We start from the raw sequence: 15,259 nt of genomic DNA on the forward strand, positions 1-15,259 counted from the left end.
GTTGCAGGGAGCGGCACAGAGTCTCCAATGCGCCAGCCCTCACCTGGGTAACCGTTTCCGTCCAGGTCCTTGGCTCCACGGAGGGCAAACCCAAAGAAGTCGGGTGAACGGCCGGGTGGCCAGTGCCCCTGCAGGACCTGGGAGGGTTGGGCGTTCACCCCGCTGGCCTGGCCGTTGTACACGTACACCACGCCCTGCTGCGCGTCCCCACCGAAGGGCGCCCCGATGCCAACATCTGGGGGGAGACAAACACCAAGGTCAACAGAGGGGTGTGTGGCACCCCCAGCAAGAGCAGGACCCTGCTACCATTGCCCCCCAGCACAGGCAGCTGGGAAACGGGCCCAGGGACTCACAGGTGGGAAAGGCTGTTGGCCAAAATCTTGTTTTTGAAATATATGTAAGAATAGAGCCACAAACACCCCCCCCCTTCCTATCAAAAGGCACATCAGTCTGAATCAAAAGCTAAAACCTCAAACTGACTCTTACTGTTCTACCCGTTTAAATGTTAATTCAAGTCTGTCTGCACTTTGTATAATTTTAAGATTGTTTGTAAATGTCTGTACTATGTCCACTGGCCAGTTTATCTGTTCATTTTACCTGCTTCCAATATATTTGTAAAAATCCTATTCTAAGTACAAAAGCCACACACTGCAATGTAATGTATCTATCTAATTGTGAAAGACACTGTCAAAAATGAAATAAGGTTTGCTCTAAAAATAATATGTAAGTTCTTCAGCTAGGAGTTGGCCCTGAGTGACTGAAGTGTGAATGTCTGAGCAATTGAGTTGGGTGTAGACAGAGAGAGTGATTGAACAATTGATCTGAGTAAAGGATATCGAAACAGACATGAAGAAAACACCAGCCTCACCTAAAACGCTCGAGGGAAGAAGAAAGAAGCAAAGATGATCAAATGGCCGAAGAGGAGCCCACCCTGATGACTTTGGAGCCAGCCCATTTCAAAGGACAAAATCTGATCAGGCTTGCAAGAATGTGGGTGATTGAGAATCACACCAAGAATGCAGTTGCAGCATGACAGAGCAAAACCCATAGACTGACATGGGGTCCTTTCCCTATAAAATGGGACAAGAAGATGAAGGCTGGAGGTTCGGGTCTACAACATCACATCAGCCAGGAGTACCGATGCGCATCGGCAGAACCTTGCTCCTCATCCTCATGCTCTAGTCACCTGGCCAGTGACTATCATGAGCACCAAGAGGCTGGTAACTATGACATCTGGAAGATCCCTATGTAAGTTTGTCTGTCTCCCTGTCTGTGTATGCCTGTCAGTCTGTGAGAGTGTGAATGAAAGCATCAATTGAAACATGTGTCTCTGTAATTGTAGTATTGATATAATGTTAATACTGTTTTCCTAGTGTTTACATTATTATTAATACTATTTCACTAAGTAAAGCACAATATTAATGTTATTACAGTGTTGACACTTTTCTTTTCTTTAATACTATTTACCAAGTTTCTGTGTTCACAATAAATGCGGCTTGTTGCCTTATCCCCTAATAAAATCCTGTAATATTTGTTATTTGGGTAACAAGGCAGCCAGCCACCGGGAGGCAAGCACATCCGTGGAGCCGTCCCTTTCAATGCCAGGCAGTGACGGCTGCAGGCTGCCCTCCCTGGTTTATAGCCCACACTCCTTCCCCTCCCTGTCCAGCCTGAGGAGGGCGAGGGCAGCTGGGTCTCCATGGGGTGTTCTGAGGCTGCCATGGCTGAGGACAAGGCTGAGACCGGCCCAGCTCATTTCACCCTGGGGATCCCGAATAGCCGGCTGGGGATGGACTTTCTGTCACCACAGACCACATCGACCTACCAGCCTGACCCCAGTGGGGGGCGGCTCAGGAGCCTGGCTGGGCAGTGGGACAGCTCAGGGTGCAACAAGCAGCTTTTAAACCCCAAGAATGCTCGGGCCCTAGGATGGGAAGGGCCTCGCTAGGTCTCCCATCCAGTCCCTGCACTCCAGGCAGGACCACGTGAGAACTAGACCATCCCCGACAGCAACGGCATCTGGGGCCAGCCTCCCTCCGGCTCAGACCAGCAGCCCCTTCTCTCCAGCCCAAGAGCTGCTCCCATAACAACGGGCATCAGGCATCCTGACTCCTTTACAGCCGCAGTTTAGCCGAGCAGGCCAGCCACACCACGCAGGAGCAGCTGCTGCCAGGCAGGTGCCCGCTCCCCTCCCCTCCCGATCACGGGGCGAGCAGCCTGCCTGTGGCCTATCGAAATGACACCCAGCATCAGCTGCAATCGGTGGCTGACGCTCCCACAACAGCCGGGGCCTGCGAAGGATTGTGAGGTTAGCAGGACTGTGACCCCACGAGCAGCTGCTGCTCCCCCCACCCGAAGGCTTGGCATTCAGGCTGCAACGCGCCCCCGTGTCTGCACTTAGGTTTCGGCTTTTCCCGGGGCTATTTTTGCCTCTGGTTGCTGCTGACGGGGCTGCAGTAACAGGAGAGTTGGTATTTCCACCCCCCAGGGGCACACCAGGCCAGAAACGCAGACCCTGCACCGGACCCCTGCCGCCGAGCAGGGAGCTGGTCCAAGTAAAGCCGTGCTCTTGAACGGTGCCCACCCTGCCTCACTTCAATCCTGCGACACGGTGCGACAGTCCCATGCACACACACACGTACGCGCTCGCTCACCATTATAGCCATCCTGATCCAGGTCTCCCAGGGGGGCGATGGTGCTCCCAAAGCGGCCGAACTCCTGGTGCCCGGTCAGCACCATGGAGGCGTTGGGCTCCATGCCCTGGGGCTGCTGCAGGTAGACGTAGACTCTGCCCACCTCCTGCACCCGCCCGTCCTCGGTCTTCTCCATGAACAGCGGAGCGCCCATCAGCAGGTCGTCCAGGCTTCAGTGGCGGAGGGAGAGACCAGGGGTTAGAATCGGGGCTTGTGCCAGGGCAGTCGACAGGCTCAGAGGGGTCCCCAAGGGCTCCAGAGCAGCAGACAGCTGCCCCAGCTAGCGGGTAACTTGCTCTTCCCCATTCACAGCACGCTAATGCTTGTGCCCCGTCCCCCGGGGTAGCCATGCTGGGATAAGCCCCCAGGGGATGCTCCTATGCCAGGGGACCAGTGCCCCTTCCCACGTGCCATACACTCGGATGCCAGGCCAGGCGCCCACCTGGGTTCTCACTGGATGCAATGAGAGACGTTTAAATTCACCCCTTAGGTCGCACCAAACACTTCCCCACAGAGCCAAGGCCCAAACCCTCTGCTCCCCCCCCCCCCCCCCGGAGGTCACTCCCATTATCCCGACTGCAAAACCAGGGAAACTGAGTCACAGGGGATGTCTTGGCTCAGTTCAGCTGTTCAGCAAGTCAGTAGTTCCCAACCTTTTCCTAAGGCTACTCGCCAACTGCAATTTGGCGGGGGCAGGAGGCAAAGTCATAGGCCAGCCATGGCCTCACCATGGCCTCCTCCTCTTCCCGCCACTGAGGGGGCAGCACCCTCCAGACCCCTGTTCCTGGCCCAGCACAGAGAGCAGGCCTGGGCTGTGGGGGGTGTTTGGAGAGTGAGCCCTGCCCACTCACCCTGCCCCGGGGGCTGAGCTGTGCCACCTGCTGGAGGGGTGGCCAGGCCAAACCAAAATGATGCTGCGACCCCATGTGCTGGATGGGGGAGCCTGGTCCAGCCCCATGGGAGAAGAGCTGCCGCTGTGGGGTGCGTGTGTGGAGTGGACTTGCTTTCTGACAACACCTTCCCCCAGTACCTCCCCTCCAGACTGGGCCCACAAGCCACCTAGAACCACCCCTCGGCTCACTAGTGGGTCAGGAGCGACCATTTGGGAAACACTAGAATAAGCGACAGGGTCATGAACAGAACCCAGGAGTCCTGACTCTCCCCTAGACTCCAGCCCACTCTGCCCCACCTCGCCCAGAGCTGGGAACAGAACCCTGGAGTCCCAATTTCCCAGTGCCCCCTTCCCCCGGGGGCTGCCACCTACATGCTGCAGAACCCCAACATCTGGTTGCTATAAAGCCTCCTGCCCTGACAGCTGTGAAGGAACGTTTTAAAAGCCCCTCTTCCTGTCGTGTTAACTCTGAAACCCAAGGATGGGGCTTTTGAAGCTCTTCCATAGCCAGTTAAGGCCCACAGGAGAGGGCAGAGAAGGCAGCTGCATGGCAAAAGCTGCAGACACATCTTGTGCTGGCATGTGTGGGGGGAGCTGTGGTGTGGGGGGAGCTCGGGTAGACTCTGTCTTTGCCATCCCAGCCCCCAGTGCAGGACCCAGAACTTGGGGAGGGAAGGGGGTGGATTGGAGCCAGGGATGTTGCTCTGTCCCATCCCCTATGACAGGGGGTGCTGCTGGGTCAGCAGGCTCGGAGCAGGGTGCCCAGTTACCAGCCACTCTGCTGCCCTTCTGGGGCAGGTGGTTTATACCCCCACCCCACCCCCACGTACTCTATACATGGGGGGGAAGGGCAGCTTAGCCCTGCCCCCCACATACACCCCCCAACACGTGCATCCCCTCCCCCACCAACACTGCGATGCCTACGATACCGAACCCCCCCCCCAGCCCTTCCCTGCTTCCCAACTGCCCCCCTTGATCCGTGGAAGCCCCCAGGAGCGGCACCGACACCCGCAGCTACCAGGGGAAACCCTTTCGCTAGCCCCGCGCTCACCCGTCGCTGTTCAAGTCCGTGGCAGCCACGGCGTAGCCGAAGTAGGCGGCCATCTGGGGAGAAGAAAGGGAGGGTTGGGCTCTGCGTTTAGGCCACAAATTCATGCTAGCTCCTGCCCCCCGCCACAAACGGGGAAACCTCCCAAGCGGGGACCACATGAGAGGCTGGGGGCCAGGGGCTTCCTCTGGCCCCAGCTCTGCTGCAGGCGGGGGGAGGCAGGGGCCCCGGGCGGACCCCCCGTGGCGATCAAGGGCCAGGACAAGGTGCTGGAGCCTCCTGCAGGACCCTTGCCTGAGAGAGGGACGCTGCCAGTGTGACAAAGGGATTTTCAAAGCTCCCCCTTCTAGTCCCTCGCCCTCCTTACCCCCCAGTGCGGGCTTTTAGCGATGACATCCCTGAGCCCAGATCCCAGCGGGAAGCCAGTGCCGCCTGGGGTCAGCTCCCCAGGCCCCCCCAACGGCTCAGTACCCCGTGAAGGGCCCAGGCCCCAGCTGCCCTGAGCTCCTGCCCCTCTGCAGCCCCTCTATGGAGGCAGTGCCGGGGCTGTGGGGCCGTCCCACCGCCACCAGGGCGGGGGCAGCGCTCACAAGACACTTCTATTAACCGACCACGCGCCCAGACAGTGCCAGACCCCTCGCCAGCGGGCGCGGGCGGCATTTCCGCTTTCTATTTCTCATGCGCCGGCCTGACACAAATGCTGGGGGGTGCTACACAGGGGCCATCGGGGTCAGCAGCACGCAGGGTCTGGGGTGAGGCCGGGGTCCCTCTCCCTGGGAAGAGCTAGCAGCTCCACCCCCAAGAGGCACGGGGGGCACTGCCAGTCACCCGTTGCACAGGGGGCTCGTCTGATACCTCGGGCTGGCCTCGTTACACAGCCCCGCGCCAAGCACACGGACCCGGCCCGCGTGGCCCGCGCGTCCTGCTCACCTGCTCTCCGGAGAAGTTATACAGGGACTTCATGTCCGTTCCGTTCAGGACAGTGACCTGGCAAGAGAAGACACAGTCCCAGCTTGGGTGCCGAGTTCCCATCTCGAGCCTCTGCCCGGGACTCGCTTCCTTCCTGGTTTCTATTCACCTCCCCTGAGTTCTGGCCCAGGCGGTCCCTGCTCGCTCCATTGTTCTGCTGTCCCAGAGCCCCTGAGGCTGACCCGGCGCCCAGCTGGGGGGTTCACCTGGGGTTTGCGACTTTGTCAGGGAGAAAATCCAAATCCTCCTTCTCTTCTGAGGGGTGCTACAGGCGACGCCCATGGCCGCCAAGCCTCCTCCCCAGGTTACAGATGGGAAACCGCGCCAGAGAGGGAAGGGACCTGGCCCAAGGTCCCACAGCAGAACAATGGCATGGATGGGAGCAGAACTCAGGAGTCCTGAGCACTAGACCCCACCCCCGCTCTAACCACTAGACCCCACTCCCCCCAGAGCACAGCTGTCATCTTTAAACAGCGGGAGTTTGGGGCGGGGTCCTGGGGGAGGCTGCTGGACTCTGGCGATGGCTCACAGCAGGATTCCCAGGCAGGTCACAGGAAGGGCCTGTTATGTCGGCAGCGGGGGGCAAGGGAGCACATGCAGGGGGGCGACCACAAAAGCTCAGGGTGGGCCGGGCCACCCCTTGCTCCACGCCGTCCCCACCCTCCGTTTCCTCACCGCCCAGGCTCAGGCTTCACTTGGTCCCATGGAGGCCTCCCACAGTACGTCTACACTGTGATTAAACACTGACTCCGGCTCACAGGCTCCGGCTCGGGGGCTGTTTAACTGATGTAGACGCTGGGGCTCCGGCTGGAGCTGAGGCTCGGGGACACTGTGAGGTGGAGGGTCCCAGAGCTCAGATTGAGCATCTACCCCCCAATTAATCAGCCCCTTAGCCCGAATCAGCCAGCCCGGCCAGCCGCAGGTGTTTAACCACCGTGTAGACATGCCTCAGACCCTGCTTTTCCCTCCCATGGGATGTGTGTCGGTTACTACGGAAACCACGAAGTCACCAGGATTGCGACACTTCACAAGGTCCACGCTTGGGGGAGGGCCGCCCGGCCCATGGGTCTGGGTACCGGAGCTGGCAGGAACGGCCGCGCCCCACGCAGCCACCATGCAAGGAACGGCTGATGACCTGGGCCCCGTGCCCCACATCCCACTGCACTGACATCCCTGGGGTGCGAGAGCCCCAGGGGAGGGCAAAGCCAAGCTAGTGAGAGCAGCGGTGGGAGAAAGGGACAAAGCCGCCCACTTCTGGGGTGCAGCGGCACTGGCAGCTCTCGGCACCATGGAACAGCCACCAAGCCAGCCTGGTGTGAGGGGTCCCAGGGCAGATGGAGGGAGAGCCCGGGTGCAGCCAGACAGAGAGAAAGGGGGGCTCCCCCGGCCCCCAGGGGAGGAACCCCCACCCTACTGCCCCAGCTCTGGATCTTACGTAGCCATAGGTCAGGTTTCCTTTGGGAACGCCAGCCACAAAGTCTGCAGAGGAGCAAAGAGAAAACGGGTCCGTAACTCCGGGCGGGGACAGCTCAGCCTGTGGGGATGCTCGGGGCAGGATGGGCAACACAGACAAAGCCAGGCCAGCATCACCTTGGTCTGTCCTGCGCCACATCCCAGGTTAAAGCAGTTCACCCAGATGTGTTGGGGGGGAATAAGGGGGGGGAGACCTAGAGCCCAGACTCCAGTGGGCTGCTGCCCCAGCCCAGCGGGGTGTGGATCTGCACAGAGTCGATGGGTCCGTCAATCACCCTGCGCCCACGGGCTCACTGCCGGCTCCTCACTGTCTTGCTGTGGGAGGACAGGCAGATCAAACTGGAGCCCAACCCAGGAGACCTGGAAATGCAGGTGACAACGCGGGCCCCAGGCTCAGCTACTGCTCAGGTGAGACAGGGAGAGTGAGCCCCAGCCCCTCAGCGGCTGGCCCACACGGGTAACAGCTCACCCGGCTGCTCTGTGGGCAGGGCGCGGCAGTGCTGGGTTCAAAGCCCGCCGAGGGCTGCACATACGCTCATTCCCTCTGGTCCCAGCCAGGCCCAAGGTGGGAGCCCAGGGAGTTAACCCGCCCTGCGCAGCTTCCTAGCCCGGCTGGCCAGACCCAGGAGTGTCAGCTCGGCCTCCTCCACACCGGCTGCTTCTCCATCGCGCCACCCTGGGACTGGCCCTGCCACGTCTGCGGGGTGTTAGAACTGGGGCAGAACGTGGGGGGCCCGTCAGCATTTACTCCCCCGTCCCCTCAGCATGGCTGGTACCTTCAGTGGAATCCCCGCTGAACTCGCCGACGGCCACGGAATAGCCTGCGTGGGGAGAAGAGGAGGGGGGTTAGGCTCCCGGCGCCGCTCACTCCACTGGGGAACAACCGGGGTTGTTAGGTTACAGCACCTTTCCCTTCTGTCCCCATTGTTTTGGGTAGGCCCTACATCAACACTGGGCAGGGTAGCTGGTTTCTCAGTGACAGGTGATGGATTAAAAGGGGACCAGACACAAAACCTCCTTAGTTGCTTTACTCTGCCCAGGAGAGGGGTTAGTGCCGGGACCATGGCAAGCTCCAGTCCCCTCCAGGCCTCACTCATCCCATCTGCGCCGACGGGACAGGCTGCCTCTGCACTAGAGGAGGAGACGGCCGGCCCCATGCTACGTCTGTAAAGGGCCAGGGAGCAGCAGGGTCTATGGCTGGAGCGTGGGGGCTGGGAGGCAGGCACTGGTGTCTTGTGGTTGACCAGGCGGGGCTGGGAGGCAGGACTCCTGGGTCCTGTTCCTGACTTTGTTGCACGTCCTTGGGAGTAGCACAGCCTCCATCTCCCCAGCTATAACCGGGAATGCTCCCAGCCCCCACATGAGGAACACCCTGGGGTGCCCCTGAAGCTGGCGGCCTGGCCAGGTGCAGCCCCATGCCCAAGCCTGGGGAGCAGGGGCTGCCCTGTGGGCGAGGCCCAGTTACTCCTGCCTTCCCCGGCCATGATCCCGCAGTGAGGAGCCTCATTCCGCTGGGAGCTGGGCCCAGGCTCTGGCTCGCTTCCCACAGGCACCTAGAAGCTGCCAGACGGGGGTACCAGCCAAATACATCCAGCTACCAGCCAGGGTGCCCCGCGAGCCGGCACTCACCCAGATAGCTGTCGTCATAGATGGGGGCGGCCTGGCGTGTGTGCAGCTGCCCCTGGGTGTCCAGGATGAAATATTCAGGGTAGTAGGCCTCCTCGATTTGCTCCTGTGTGGCTGAGATCACCTGGCCTGGGGGGGAGATGGGGTGGGTGGCTGAGAGTCCAGCGCTGGGGGAAGGTTGGGGGGGCACCCCAGGGAGGGGGACAGGGGAAGGAACAGGGGAAGGGGTGGCACCCCAGGGGGAGAAGGAACAGGTGGTACCCCAGGGAGGGGTAGAATAGGAAGAGGGTGGGGATGACACTTCAAGGGGTTGGGGGAGGGGAAAGATGGGGGGAGGAAGGCGATAGCTGGGGGGGGGGGCGGGGCATTCACCTTGCCAGAAATAGCTTCCAGGGCCTCCCAACAGCACTCGCCCCGTCTGCAGAGAAAGGAGCCCGGTCAGAGCCGCGCAGTGAGAGCCTTCTGGGGAGGGGGGGAGACTAACCCTGGTTGAGTGTTTCTGGGTTCACCCCTCCCCCACCAGTCCCCCAACCCCAAGGGAGGCAGCCGGGCTGAGCCAGCTTCAGTGTCCAGGGGCTGGGGCGGGAGGGCTTCCACTGGGGGTGGCAGGGTGGGGCAGGGCTGGGCTCCACAGGCCCAGCCGGGACGGGCAGAGAGGAGGCCCGTGCCAGTGACCTGTCCTCGCCCAGCCTGGCATGGGGGGTGGGGGCGGGTGAAGACCCAGAGGATGCGACCGGGATGGGGTGGATGTGTTGGGGGGTTGCACATAAGAACATGCTCCCTCTAGGGGTGGCCCACAGAGAGGATAAGAGACCTGCCACTACTACCAGCTAGGGGAGCGCTCCCATGGGAGGCACCTGCGTGTGGGCTGGAGGCACGGCTCCATGGGGCGGGAGGTACCAGAGCCTGCAGCCCAGATCCATCCCCGCACCCCCGCTCAGGGGAGTCTGACTGCGGGATGCCCCAGTGAGGCGCCCAGCTCCCCCTGGGGGCAGTTGGCGGGGGCCGTGCTGCTGCCAGCAGAGCTCCGGGCTCAGATCGCAGGGCATCAGGGCCTCTCACCTTGGTGAACTCAGCGCTGAAGCCGCCTTGGCAGTAACCCTGCCCCGCCGCTGAGTTCAGATCTGCGGAGAGAAACACCAGTGGTGGGGGAGCAAAGGGATGGGGGCAGTGGCTCTGGGCCCAGACACCAGTTGGGGGGGGGGAGATTCAGAGGGGGCTGAGGGGGCAGGGAGCTCTGATGCCAGGCACCAGCACCTGGGCAGGGGACAGACAGCACCCTGGGGTGGGGTGGGCACTCAGGGCTGTTGGGTCCCTGCTCCAGTCATTAGGCTCCTCTCCCCACCTTCCCAGATAACTGTCTCCACCCGCTCTGATGTCCATCCCCTGGGAACGTGCGGGGGCTGCGAGGGAGGCCCGGGCCCTGTGGACCCAGATGGAAAGGTTTCCTGCTCCACCCCTCGAAGCAGGACACAGAGGGGTTACCTGTGCTGCTGGGGGCACCAGGACCCTTTCCCTTAGGGAGTTTGGGGTCCCCTAGCCCAGGCTGGGGAGGGGGCACTGAGGGACGCTCCTCCCGTACCCCGAGCCGGTACCTGAGCGGCAGGGCGAGTACTCCACGAACTTGGTGAAGTTGCTGACAGACAGGTAGCAGGTGCCCACGGGGTCTCGGGCAGACTCCTCCTTGATGGTGCGCCAGCTGTACAGGGGGGCGCAGGCCTAGGGCAGGGACGAACAGCGGGGTCAGCAGCCGTCGGGAACGGGGGAGACCGAGGCACAGGAGGCCCCAGTACCTGATGGTGCCCACACACCCCCCTAGCTACCACAGCACAGAGTGGAGCCAGGAGGGAATGCCCCGCCCCATAGCCAGGCAGTGAACCCAGCCCCAGCCCGTCCCTGCGGCGAGCACTACCCAGCCGGGTCCCCCCCATGCTGCTCTCACCAGGATGGAGTTGCCATGGGACCGCACCGTCGCTCCAAACCATTGCAGGGATTTGAACTCCACCGGCATCAGCCCGTCCGTGCCGTTCCCACCGAAGTCGTGCTGGCGGGACCCTGCGGGGAGAAGTGTGGTCACTGGCACCAGCTGCTGCCACGGCGTGGGGTCTGGGACCCACGGCTGAGCCGCCAGCTCGGCCCCGCAGAGGGCAGGGCTGACTCAGACACACCAGCCAGCTCATGGGGTGCAAACCCTGTGTGTGTCAGCACGGCCCTGCCCGGAAGCCAGCCCCGATGCTCCGATGTGACATCGGGCAGGGAACAGCTGGCATGGGGATGCCCCCTGGCAAACGCTGCAGGGGAGGGCAGCGTGCGCTGAGCTGTCTAGAAACAGGGCATTTGGGCAAAGTGTGGCAGGAAAGGACAGTCTGTCCCCTCCCCTGAGTCCTTGTCACCCCCGGGCGGGTCCCGCCTGCTACCCACAGCCCCACCGGATGGGTCCCATCCCCGCCCCTGCCCACTGCGGGCTTTGCTCAGCTCTGCCTCACAGGCAAACATGAATAAAGATGAATTCTTGGAGGAGCAAAGACCCCCCGCCCCACACTGTATCCTTCACTACCTGCACTGCACCCCTGCCCCAACCCCCGCCCGCCCCCGCACTGCACCCGTCCACTCCCACAGCCCACACTGCGACCCCCTTCTCCCTCCGCTGCACTGCTCCTCTGCCACCGCCCCCTGCCTCCCACAGTCTGTACTGCAACTCACTCCGCCCCACCAGCCCCACACTGCCCCGTTTCTGTGCTGTAACTCCTGGGACCCCTCCCGTAGCCCACACTGCCCCTCACCCACTGCCCCCTGCAAGCAGCACCACGTCCCCCTGCACTGCCTCAGGTGGGGGCTCCATCCCTAGTCTTACCCCCACACCTCATGCATCCCCCCTTTTTGCCCCCAGGGCTCTGCCCCACCTGGCTCTCGGCCCCAGAGTCACCCGTGGTTCATCATTAACCACTTATCTCAGGGTGAGAGATCAACGTCCCCAGAGCAGAGCCCAGAGCTCCAGCTGCCGGCAGGGTGCCGAGGGGGCCGGGAGCCAGCCGGGCCACGTCTGGCTGGAGTGAGAACAGCCTTTGGTGCGAGCCACGCGTCCCCCGGCTCCCACCACGCCGGGCGACAGCTCCCATCGGGCCGCGTCCTGCTCTCCGGCCGTAACGCGATCTGCACGCCTGGGCGAGCCAAGGAAAATCCCCTGGCTGGGAGCCAGCCGAGCCCCATCCCAGCCAGCCCCTCCAGGTCACCGGCATCCCAGCAGCCGGGGAAACCCCGCTCCAGGTCACCCCAGCCAGGCGCCAGCACTGCAAGCCAGCCACAAAGCTCTCGCTTCCCTTTGCAAAGCTGGGTAAATATTTGTCCTGGGCCAGAGCGAGAGGCTGCGCTGCCGAGCCTGCCCCACGTGGGAGGGAGCAGGGGGTCCTCAGCACAGCTGGGAGCCCGGGATCCCAGCTCCCTGCGGGGAGATCCCCGGCTGACCCCCCCGGCCTCGCGCCAATTACCGCCATGGGCTCCTGGCAGCGCTCGCACCGTGGGAACCCAGCACCCCCAGGACGTGCCCATCGCCATGGCAACACCAGGACTCTGCACCTCCCCTGTCCTCACGCAAAGCGATGCCAGGGCCCGAGCTGCTGGGGGGGAGGGATTGGGGGGGCTGGGATCACCCCGTTAAAACCAGGAGGATGCTGGGAACAGGCTGGCTGCCATGAGCGGGATGCATGGGATGTTTCAGGGGGACAGTGACGGCACCGGAAGTGACAAGGGGGGAGGGGAGGGTTCAGGAACCATCCGAGCTGGGCCGGGCCGGCTGGAGGCTGGGATTACAGTTAATCCTGGGCTCTCCCCTGCCGGGAGCACTGACGCCAGGCGCCCCTTGCAGATACCAGCAGCCCCTGGCCAGCCAGGGGTGGGGATAGCCTGGGGCTGACGCCCTCCCCACACCTGACCCACCCCCCAGCTCCACCTGCAGCAGAGCTGGACAAAGGCAGCTGCTCAGGAGGCTGGGAGGGGGCTAGGGCCGTGCCCCATGGGAACCAGGCTGTTCCCGCCCCTCGGGGGGGCTCTGGGTGGAGGCAGGCGCGGTGCATTCTGGGAGAAAGAGACCCCAGAGCGCAACAGCACCAAACAGCTACAGCGGCAGCAAAATCCACTTTGGGGGCCAATCGGGGTTGGGCACAGCAGAGAACAGCCAGACTGGGAGCGCTGGCCATGGGGGAGCACCCGGCTATGGCAGCCCAGCCCCTCCAGCCGGGGGGGGAGCGCCCGGCTATGGCAGCCCAGCCCTTCCAGTCAGGGGCGCCGTGGGTGGGAGCTCCCGGCTATGCCAGGACTGAGTGGGAGTGTGGGGCAGGGGGTGCTGGGTGGGGGGCCGAGCCAGCAGCGGGGGTGGGGAGATGGCAGCAAGCTCCCCCCAGCTTCAGGCAGAAGGCCTCTGGCAGGCCCATGGGAGGCGGGTGGCTCAGTCCAGGGTCAGCTCTGGGCTCTGGCTGCTGCAGCAGTTCATGGGCTGGCTCCAGCAGAGCCCCCCAAGAGCCAGAGTCACCCCTCAGCTCTCACCTCCTGCCGTGCAGGGAGGCCAGACCCCAGGGTCCCAGCACCACGGGGCCCGATCCCCCTTGGCATGGAAACCGCCTGGCTGGGGAGCAAGGAGACGGGGAGTCTAATGTGGCAGCTGCCAGTCTGGAGGGACAGGGCCACTCTGCAGGGTTGGACGGGCGCAGACCCCAGGGGGAAGGAAATTCTCCCCCCCCCCCAATCCTGCCTGGGGCCTCACCACCTCACAGCTCATCTCATGGACAAAAGAGAAACTCAATCCTTACCTGCAGCCCCTGCTTTCCCAGCCCTGCGCTCGGCCCCCCAGCTTTACCTGTGCCCCTCAATCCTGACCTGCAGTCCCTGCTATGCCAGCTCTGGGTTCCCCCCTGCCCACCCCCAGCTCTGCTGATGCCCATCAGTTCTGTTTTGCAGGAGACTGCGCACAGGGAGGGGTAAGGAGCCAGAACAGGTGACCCCCCCCACCCTCCAGGGCTGCTGGACAGAACCAGCTGGCTCCCCCCACCCCCCGTAAGGCAGCAGCATCCCTTACCTGTCCTGTCAAATTCAATGGGGGTGCAGCTGCTGTCGCCCCGGTGCCAGGGGCAGAAGTAGACGGCCCCGCCCTGCGTGACGTTGGGCTGGCTCGTGTTGGCCTTGGGAGCTCCCACGAGGATGCTGATGCTGCTGGGAAAGGGGAGAGGAAAGGGTGGTGAATCGGAGATGCTAGGGCCGGCGGCTGCCCCGCGGCTGTCCCAGGAGCCCTTCCCTGCTCCTGTCAGCAGAGTCACTTCCAACCAGACTCCCTGCAGATGGCTCCAGTGCCAGCCATGCCCCCCACCGCACGTTCCATGGGCACAGCTGATACAAGGGGCAGCGGGAGCGCTGGCGACTGGCTTGCAGTGAGGCTGCAGTCTGCACGGCTGAGACCCCCCTGCCTCCGCTTTCCCCATGGTGAGCCCCTGAAGTCGCTGCAGGAAGCACCATAACCCAGCCCCAGCTGAGAGCACGGGGGCTGGGGGTGCCCCCTCCTGCCCGCCCAAGGCTTTGGGCAACCTTACTGCAGTGTAAATGTGCCATCCACCGGGCTTGCCCCTCTCCCAGGACGCCATCCCCATCTCCCGCCCAGGAGAGCTGCGGCTGGGGGGGGGGGGGGAGAGAAGGGGGTGGTGTGCTCCTGACAGCGCTCCTCTGCTGGTGTGCAGCCAGCTGGGACCACGCAGCAGAGGTGGGGGGCAGCATCGCACTGCCAGCCCCAGGGTCCTCCCCCCTTGCCTGGGAACAGCAGCCCTAGGTGCACAGACCCCTATAGATGGGGATGCCCAGGCCCTGAGGGGAAGTGGCTTGCCCGGGTCACAGCCAGGCCCTAGAACAGCACCAGGGGTCCTGCGCCCCCGGCCTCCCACCAACGACAACACAACGCCCCTGGACGACTCCAAATTCCCCCTGCCACCAAAGTGCCCAGCCCAGAGCAAGGGGCACCGGCTGCTCCACTCTTCCCCCTAGCGGCGCTCCTCACCCCCCAAACCCGCTCCTCATGCCCTCCCCTCCCCCCACAGCTCAATCCCCCTCTGAGCATCCCCTCCCCTGCGGGGCCCCCCTGCACTCATCTGCACGGGCTGCAGCCAGCGCCAGGGACAATGGGCCCTTGTTGTGGGCAGCCAGGTGTGCGCAGAGCAGCTGCGCGGCTGCGATTCCCCCGCCAGGGCCTAGCCAGGCCTGGGATAGAGCTGAAACCAGCCCCAGCCCGCAGGCCCCCCAGAGGGGGAGGGGCGGGCCACTAGTCCAGGCTGACCCAGAACTGGCCTCCACCACCAGCCTCCGTTGGGGCAGTGACTGGCTGCTGGTCCCCACCGCTTGACCCCATGGGCTGTGGCTGGGGCCGAGGCCCAGGAAACCCCAAAAGACGCAGGCTCCCTGGATTCCCAGCCTGTGGCCCCCCACACTCACTGGGGCCCCTGTGTCCCCTGGGGCAGCTGCCAGGAGGTGCCAGACCTTTCCCACCTCGAACTGAGGCCGTCCCCTCCCGGTCTCGCTCCG

At 63.3% G+C, this 15,259-nt stretch overlaps 1 protein-coding gene across 2 annotated transcripts in view; it reads right to left on the reverse strand.

Annotated features, from left to right (window-relative positions):
* ITGA5 (integrin subunit alpha 5) overlaps positions 1-15,259 on the reverse strand; it is a 45,657-nt gene that overhangs the window by 17,774 nt on the left and 12,624 nt on the right. Inside the window, exons 2-13 of one of the 2 annotated variants that reach the window (XM_067535056.1) lie at positions 13,773-13,903; positions 10,644-10,756; positions 10,297-10,420; positions 9,764-9,825; positions 9,074-9,119; positions 8,705-8,830; positions 7,852-7,896; positions 7,038-7,081; positions 5,564-5,620; positions 4,637-4,689; positions 2,655-2,863; positions 44-235 (exon numbers count right to left, since the gene is read on the reverse strand). In XM_067535056.1, coding sequence (XP_067391157.1) covers positions 44-235; positions 2,655-2,863; positions 4,637-4,689; positions 5,564-5,620; positions 7,038-7,081; positions 7,852-7,896; positions 8,705-8,830; positions 9,074-9,119; positions 9,764-9,825; positions 10,297-10,420; positions 10,644-10,756; positions 13,773-13,903 — 1,202 coding nt within the window. Of the gene's footprint in view, positions 1-43; positions 236-2,654; positions 2,864-4,636; positions 4,690-5,563; positions 5,621-7,037; positions 7,082-7,851; positions 7,897-8,704; positions 8,831-9,073; positions 9,120-9,763; positions 9,826-10,296; positions 10,421-10,643; positions 10,757-13,772; positions 13,907-15,259 lie in introns of both variants that reach the window. The other variant, XM_067535055.1, reaches the window with a different exon arrangement.

This window comes from Emydura macquarii, unplaced genomic scaffold (assembly GCF_026122565.2).
Source record: "Emydura macquarii macquarii isolate MOO-44397 ecotype Brisbane River unplaced genomic scaffold, CSIRO-AGI_Emac_v2 contig_3472, whole genome shotgun sequence".
In the NCBI taxonomy this organism is placed as follows: Eukaryota; Metazoa; Chordata; order Testudines; family Chelidae; genus Emydura; species Emydura macquarii.